General features: G+C 43.3%; 1 protein-coding gene across 1 annotated transcript; it reads left to right on the plus strand.

The window, feature by feature from the left end:
- The first annotated feature begins 1587 nt into the window (after positions 1-1587).
- Positions 1588-6720, plus strand: LOC128830461 (perilipin-3-like). Its single transcript, XM_054016291.1, has 8 exons — positions 1588-1597; positions 2172-2251; positions 2625-2820; positions 3969-4051; positions 4359-4611; positions 5061-5257; positions 5487-5609; positions 6246-6720. Exons 2-8 carry the CDS (start codon positions 2189-2191, stop codon positions 6651-6653), a joined length of 1323 nt encoding a protein of 440 aa, XP_053872266.1. The 5' UTR covers positions 1588-1597; positions 2172-2188; the 3' UTR covers positions 6654-6720.
- The last annotated feature ends 2030 nt before the right edge of the window (positions 6721-8750 follow it).

Consider the following 8750-nt stretch of genomic DNA (forward strand, 5'->3'; position numbering starts at 1 on the left):
TCAGGGGAGGGATAGCTCAGTGGTTTGAGCATTGGCCTGCTAAACCCCTGGTTGTAAATTCAATCCTTGAGGGGGGTCATTTAGGGATCTAGGGCAAAAATGTGTTTGGGGATGGGTCCTGCTTTGAGCAGGGAGTTGGACTAGATGACCTCCTCAGGTCCTTTCTAATCCTGGTATTCTATGATGACTGTCTCTGTTCTATTCAATGGATAATCTCAAGCTTTTCTTTGCAGCCATGTGGGGTAGAAACATTTATTTTTAAATAACAGCTGAGACTGACATAATCATATGACTGGGTTCCAGGCATGTGGCTATTGTGCCTCCATCTTAATCTGGTCATATCTAGTGGTGTAGCTGAACGTTACAGAGAGGGACTCAAGCCCCAAGGAGAACCCAGCAGACCATGTGTGCTCATGTTTTGTACACCTGCACAATCTGCTAAAGTAGCACCTCATATAGGCAGAGCTTGGATTGTGGGCAGGACTTGGGACAGTACCACCACTTCTTTTCCAATTCAATCCAATTTCAATTCAAACTCTGAGGGAGAACAATGAAGGGGGTGACAGAAGAATAAACACACTTTTCTCCCACCCGTCCCTGAAACAGAAAGTGGCACACTTTTCCTTTTTTCTGAAAGGGGGATGAAGGTGAATTATTTACCCTACCTAACTCTTGTTCCCCAACAAAATGCTTCACTATCTATCTAAGGTATTTATATAGCCCTGATTGCCAGAGTATCTGAGCACCTCACAAAACTTCTATGAAGCATGGAAGCCATATTATCCCCACTGTACAGAGGGGAAACTGAGGGACAGAGAGGATAAGTGACTTGCACAAGGTCACATAGGAAGTCTGTGGTAGAACCTAAAATTGAACCCAGCTCAAATCCTAGGCTAGTATCCTAACCACTGGAAAAAACTACCTGTCTTCAATATGCCACTCCTTGTTCCAGTGTGCCAGTTTTTACTTTGAAACTATGGCCAACATGCAGGTGAAGCAGGCACATTGCTATCTGCAACCTTACCACCAGAGATGGTCTATGTTTGGCTGATTTTTTATTTGTTTGGGTTTTTTTATGGTTTTTTTTTTTTTTTTAGATTTTTCATAACAAAATGAAAAGTTCTGTTTCAATTTTTTACCCTTTTCTCTACCTTATAAAAAAAAAACTTTTCTCTCCCTTTTCTCATTGGAAAGGGCAATGAAAATCAATGATTTTTTAAGTCACACAGGTGTTTTTGAAAATGTTACCCATCCTAACTAGCAACTGTTTCTAGGCAGGCTGTGGACTCCAAGTGAGTTCAGCTGCATGACAGCAAAGACCCAGTGGGGTTAATTGGAATCACATGTGGGGAATAACTCACTTCCCATCTTTTCAGTCCCCAAAGGATTTGCATTCTCCTATTGGTTAGCAAAGCCTTCTTTTCACTGATTCCCTGAACTGTCAGTCCTGAGTATTTCACTCCCTCCCCTCACAATTACACCAGCAGGGGTGTATAAAATCTGACCAGTGGGTGAGTGGAGTAAAGCAGTGTTTGGAATACTGAGAAAGGTCAGTGGGTTGGTTTGGGGCTGGCACTTGAAGGAGTGGAACTTGTTGGTGAGGCTTTTTAGTCTTTTTTTCATTGTTTATATAATTCCTTGGTCATAGCTTTGCAGTTATGCTACTAAGAAATGTTTGGATGTGTAAATGTCTGTATTAAGAAGCTGTGGGTAGGGCAGGGGTTGGGAAGCTGAGTCTGGGTAACTTAATGTTCACTGGTCCTAAGTCTCTTAGCTGGTGAGACAGGATCACATTCTTAACTTTCCTCCCCTGTAGTTTAGAACTATTAAATGGCCTCTAGTAGTAATGCCTTTAATGTAGTCTCAAAAGATGGAAGGCTTTCAACCACTCTGTGCCATAAGAAGGAATCCTCCTACTTACTTTCTCCTTAGCTGTAGTAGAACTGAAATATTTCTTGGTTTTTTATTTAATAAAAAAAAAAAAAAGGTGGTGACCATGTGTTTAGCTCCCTATTCCTCTAAATATTTGTTCCTTGTTAATCTGATGAGGGCCTTGCCATTTCTTCTAGTCCCTCTTTGGAGTAGAACACAACTCTTGTCTTTAAGATCCTGTAACTTTTCCTGAAGAAACTTAACTTGTAACTTCAGTCCTGTTGTTTTGTCCTTTTCAGGTATATCTGATTATACCATGGCTTCTAATGGAAAAGAGACAACTATGGCATCCCCAGAGCATGGAGAGGAAGAGCAAGAGGTAGGTGCTCCCTCTTAAGCATTGCTGGTTCAACATGTGAATACAAAAGCTGGCTGGCTGTGACCTGGTAGCAGGCTTAACATATGCACACCTCAATGTCTAGAGATTTGTGCAGTTGCTCTTCCAGATGCTGCAAAATAGCTTAGTTTATAATATTTAAAAATGCTTCTTGCTTTAGTTCCCCTTGTGATCCAGTACTCTAACTTCAGAAGCAGCTGTTGGGCCTCTTGGCTCTTCAGATTTTTGACCATTAAACAATCCTTTGATTGGGGGCTAACACATCCAAGGGTATAACCACTTGAAAAAGTAATGGTTCAGCTCCACTATAGAACATTGCCTTCCTGACTCACTGTTCTGTCCCTTGCCTCACTAGAATGTCTTGAGGAGGGTGGCCAGCCTACCTTTAGTCAACTCTGCCTATGATCTGGCTGCCACTGCCTACGCCTCCACTAAGGAGAGCCATCCCTATGTGAGGTCCATCTGTGACCTGGCAGAGAAGGGAGTGACGTCCATAACCAGTGTTGCAGTGAGCAGTGCACAGCCAGTTGTAACTAAGCTTGAACCTGAGGGTGAGTAAAGCATATATGCAGACCTTTCTGTTAGTATGGTACAATTTCTCAACAGTAGGATCTTGACACCCTGTCAGGAAGCTTCCATCTCTAAAACTCAGGTCCATGAAGATCAGTATGCCTTCAGTACTAGAGGAGAAGCTAGCAGTGGGGGTGGTGTGACTATAAAGGAATAATACAGTAGCCCATGCATGTAAACTAACATCTGTTAGAGGCTAATGAAGGGCTTTGTTTACACTAATTACTATTGCTGAACCTGCACCCTCCTTCACTGTAACCAGGAAGTGAGATCAGTGCTAAGCTCTTTCCATTGAAGGAGCAACACCCTTTGATAGGTACCTAATTGCAAACTGAGATCTCCTCATTCTGCAACTAGAGAGGCTCAGAATCTAGTCTGTCACCACCAGAAGTTGGTCCAACGAAAGATTACCTCACCCACCTTGTCTAATATCTGGACCAACATGGCTACAACAACACTGCAAACTGATTACAACTGTTAAACTTGTCTTCACATCTGGCAATAGCCAGTCCCTAACTTGCTTCCTTCAGGAGAACAGTTAGTTGGACTTATCGCAGCCAAGACATTGCAAAAACTTCTTGGTGCCTTCCAGAGGGATGTTAAACTTTTGATCAAAAAGCTTCAGAGCTGTAAGACTATGGAGTGAGATCATTGCACTTTATTCAGAACATAAAAACCTCTCGCTTGGAGAGGGAGCCTGGAAAGTAATGCCTAGAATGCTTGGGCAAGAGACAATTCTGTCAGTATAGATAGGAAGAGAAAGTATTCAGATGCCAGTCATAACAATCTTGATTGGGTAACTGAATTAAGATGCATGGGAGGAAATCTGGAACTATGAACTATTGAAGGGGACACTTTTTTTTTTTTAAGAAAATTTTTACCAAAGAAAGCTCATCTCTTGGGGGAGAGGGAGGGAACCACCTTGCATGGGGAAGGAAGGGGGAAATAAAATCCTCCTGAAGGTCTTGAATTGGTGTAATTGTAAATGTGCAGCACCTACAACCCAGAACTATTGCTGCCTGAACATATTGGAGAACCGAAGATCTCATTACAGTTGTGAGCCAGGTTCTGTACATATGGCAGTAGCAACATTGACCAATTAAGAAATTAAACTCTGGTTTTTCTATAGTGACAACAGCAGAGGAGTGTGCTTCTGAAGTACCTGACAAAGTGGAGGATAATCTACCAATCCCTCAACAGACTGCTGATGAGGTAACTTTCACCACCCTCTCCCTAGACAAAATGACAATGCCATGTTTATGAAAGGGGTGCCAATAATGAGATGCTTCCTCCAGCAGAGGAACACTCCATCCTAAACGTGGTCAAGAGGCAGGAGCTAGTGGTTAAACATAGCTCTGGTGTGGTGCTTAGCAGCAAGATGCAGTTCTTCCCCCTGAAGATTTATGACCTATGGGGCAGAGCAGGTGGTAATTCCCCTCCCCAACCTCAATCTCTGGGTCAATGGGGTATTATCACCCTGAATTACTGTACAATGTCTTGCTTGATCACTCTTCTCTAGGTTACATCTGAAGCACAGGAGTTGGCATCTTCCAGACTGACAGATGTCAAGGAGACCATGATCAGAGTGGTAGATATGACCAAAGAGGCTGTACAGGACAGTATGAAGAGCACCAAATCAGTGGTAACTGACAGCATGAGCACAGTTGTGGAATCAAGAATGGGCCAATTGGCCATAAGTGGAATGGAAGCAGTGCTGGAGAAATCTGAAGAGCTCTTGGATCACTATCTTCCCATGACAGATGAGGAACTAGGTCAGAACAAATGAGCGACAGGTCTATTATCTTTAAAAGTTTAGGGTAATCCTCCCTTTGGGCCCAACTTCTCTCTAGGCTTCTCAGTCTTATGTCACCAAATGCAGGCTCATCCTACAGCCTTTTCATATCTTAACCCTCAGTCTCCGCTTTTAGTTGGTGGGCACATAAAAATGACTTGAGCAACAAGTGGGGACAGGGTGGTACCAGAAGGAATAATGGGCATGACTATTCATTAGTCAGTTTCACTATCAAAGTAGGCTGTGTGGTGCATGGGTTTTTGTTGTGCTTTTGTTTTAAGGCTGAAGTTACCTCTGTGCTACCTGATAGGTGCTAAGCCAAAAGCTTGTTACAAGGGAGCTTAAGATTTAGCAGATCAGTATGACGTGTACTCCTTTACCAATCTCTCAATCTGAGAGGGTGAACAACCTGAGCTTTCTTCCCTCTAGCTGAACTTGCTGAATCTGTGGAAGGGGCTGAAGTGTCTTCAGCACAACCACAAGAGCGTCGGAGCTACTTCGTGCGTTTAGGTTCCCTGTCAACCAAACTTCGCCAACGTGCCTACCGCTATTCCCTAAACAAGATGAGAGATACCAGTCAGAGCATCAGAGAGGCTCTGTCCCAGCTTCATCAAACCATGGGACTGGTAGGAACTCCACTATCTCTTAAAACTGATGCCCTTCAGGGCAGGGAACACCTCGAATTCTACCAGTGTAGAATGAGGCATAGACCTCATTCATGGTTGTGTTATGTAACTAGACCCTTCTACTCCTGATGCATTGAGCATTCCACTCTGTGGGGTGAAGGCATATCATAAACCATGTAACCAGAATAACTGATGTGCAAATGTCTCAATCTGCTTAATCCACTTCTAGATTGAATACCTTAAGCAAGGTGTTACTCTTCAAGAAGTCCAGGAGAAGTTCCATCACATAAGGGTGAGCTGGAATAGAAAGCAGACAAAAGGCAGTGAGATCAAAGATCTGGCAAAACCAGAGGTATGTACATTTGGGGGTGGGGGGGGCAGCTCTGATCTGAGAGGTTAGCCGTTATTCTGAGCCTTGCAGGGTGGCTTATCTTTGGATAAGTAGCTGATAAATTCAGGTGATCTTGGTTTTATTACAAAAAGTTGTCCCCTTTGAGCCTAATAAAAAATAGGTGGCTTTCTTGCTTAGACATCCCTAAAGTGATGTCACACCAGCAATGTCTGCCCAAGAAGCATAGTCTCTTTAAAAAGAGAAATCTAAACCTTCAGGACAGCCTGCAAACTGATTGCAGATCATGGGTTTGCAACCAGTGACACCCCTGGTAACTGACTTGGCTTAGCTCTGTTTTGACCTAGCTTACATGGCTTATTGCCTCTGGTGTTAGCCTCCATTGTCACAAGTTGCTTCTCAGAGGGAAGGCGCAACTTGGTTTCTTTATATTTCTCCTGGAAGAGTGCATGGCACACCCATTGCAGACCTTGTTGGCGCCAATAGTCTTTCCATCAGACCACCTTGATGACTACCATTAGTTCCTTGCAGCATAACTTGCCACCTTGCAACATCACCTGAGGTGGTGGTGGCAGCAGCAAGTTTGATGATCCTTATTGTGTTTTGAATATTGGGATTAAACGTCTGTTTCTCCAACAGATGGAGTCTGAGACTTTGGCTATGTCCCGCAGCATTATCCAGCAGCTGCAGGATGCCTGCCAGATGCTAGTATCCAGCATTCAAGGTCTCCCCACCAACTTTCAGGATAAGGTGCAACAGGTGTATCACCACATGGAAGAGCTTCATGCTTCCTTCTCCACTGCCCATTCCTTCCAGGATCTCTCCAGCAGCCTCCTAACCCAGAGCCAGGAGATGGTGACCAAGGCCCAGGAATATGTAGATGAGCTGATGGCGTACATGATGGCAAATACTCCTCTGTCTTGGGTTGTGGGACCCTTCACCCCATCTGGCAAGGTGTCTGCAGATTCCATTGAACCACAAAACCAAGAAAATGAGGCTGAGGAAGCTGAAGTCCTCACAGCATCCAAGGCTAAGGAGGACCTGTGACCTAGAAACATGAAGCTTCACTTCTAAGGAAGGCAAATTCATTCTGTCTTCCTTCTGACTACATGTGTACTAGCCTCCTTCTGCAGGAAAGACATCAATGGCTGGTACTTGTAAGCACTGTGCCAAGATCTCTACTAATGACTGGAGGTGGTGTGTGACTGCCATAATGTAGATCGCTTCTCAGCTCCGATACTTCTTGTTTGCATTTAATATCCCTGTCTTCAAAATAAAATGTTGCTGCATTTGAATGAAGGTCTAACCTGTTCTTTCGAAGTAGAAATCTGTGCCTGCAATTAGTCATACTAGATGTAGCCTTGTTTCTCAGTAGTGGCAACCACAGACATTAGTGTAGACACTTAGAAGCCTGGGACGCTTCCCCCATATACCATAGAACCAAATCTAGAGCCTTAATTTCTAAGTAGTTCTCAATCAACTACTCACACCTGTCAACAAGCTTTCTGGTTTAAACTTAGAACAGAAATTAGTTACTTTTGTTGCTGTCATATGGCTGTGGTAGAATTGTACTTGGGATTTCAGGTTGCACTGTTTGCTTTTCAGAAGTTGCTGTTACTTTAAGATTCCTACCCCCAGTCTAGCCCAGGTTGGCTAGACACTACCTGGGGCAGGAGCCAGGAGAAAATGAGGCAAAGGAATCCCAGGGGCATATCCTAAAACAGGGCTGGCCCTAGAGGGGCTCTAGGGCACAAATATCACAGCCTATGAAATATTGGTTCTTGTGGGGAATGGGCCAGTGTGTATATATAATCTCAAACATCAAGAATATTCCTTGGTGTCTGTATCAAGGTTGCATAAATCCACACTTTACAGCTGGAACTGTAAAAGTCTATAAATGCAATTTTAGCCCTCCTGTGCAGTAGACCCTCTAAATCCACATCATAGGGTGACAAGCATCATGGGTAGCAGTGTTTGGTTTTTTGTGGATACAGACTGAGGTGTCTTTTAGCACCTTAATGATGACCAGGTTTATTTAGGCATACACTTGGGGGTATGGAACCAACTTCTTCAGATGCATCTGAAATGGGTTCTTTGCCCACAAAAGCTTATGCCTAAATAAATCTTAGTCTTTAAGGTGCTACCAGACTCCTCATTGCTCTTCTTATCAAAGGGTGAGTAATTCAGCTTTTTCCACAGCCTCCTATCTACCTGTCAGCTGGGAAAGATAGCAATCACTGCTATGAAATACCTAGCAAACCACACTTTAACATAATAGAGATTAAAATAAGAGCTTTTGAATTTCAAATGAAGGTGGTACAGTGCCCATACCCTGGGAAAGACAAAAGATTGGGGCCCTTGTGCTTCAGGGTATTTAGGCATTGCTTGACTCAGTGTTGCAGGACCTCCCTGAGACAACTTTCATTTACAAGTGATATATATATCACAAGTGCTGAAGTCACATTTTGAAAATGAGACTTACATTACTATCACCTGGGTCTTGCAGAGCAATGTTTAAACACTCTCTATAGTGCAGAGCAGCCCAGTTTTATTTGTAAAGTTCTTTAATCTAAAACCCACGTGAAGCCTGAGGGTGCTATGAAAGGTGGTAAATGACCTATGTCTTAGGTTATTTCCCACCCTGTTATTCCTGTGAGTCATTTCTATGTTTTGTGCCTTTATAAAAGAGCCCCATGATACCACTTGTAAAATAGGAATAGGTGTTCTCTGTGATCATGCAGTATTTTGAAATCTGGTCATATTCAGTAACTAGCACAAAGGGGCCCAGTTGCAGCAGGGTAGCACATGGAGGCCCCCAACTGCAACTATTACTGCCGTGAATGTGCACAAGTGCTTGAGTACAGCTACATTGTGCAAACTTTCAATCAATGGGAGAGAAGCTGTTCCAGATGCATTTTTCTAAGCTACGCTTTCTACAGAGGGGAAAACTGACCTAGTGGTTCTGGAATACCTATGTTCTATAAAAGCCACCATGAATGCCTTGCCTACAGTAGAAAGGGAAATGCAGCTTATTCCAGCAAAACTTTGTTGCCAGTATCATTATGACTTCAGCAAATAAGTAGGGCTGACAATTAATTGCAGTTAACTCACACAATAACTCTAACAGTGCAATTAAGCAGTTTT

This window comes from Malaclemys terrapin, chromosome 1 (assembly GCF_027887155.1).
Source record: "Malaclemys terrapin pileata isolate rMalTer1 chromosome 1, rMalTer1.hap1, whole genome shotgun sequence".
NCBI classification, from domain to species: Eukaryota; Metazoa; Chordata; order Testudines; family Emydidae; genus Malaclemys; species Malaclemys terrapin.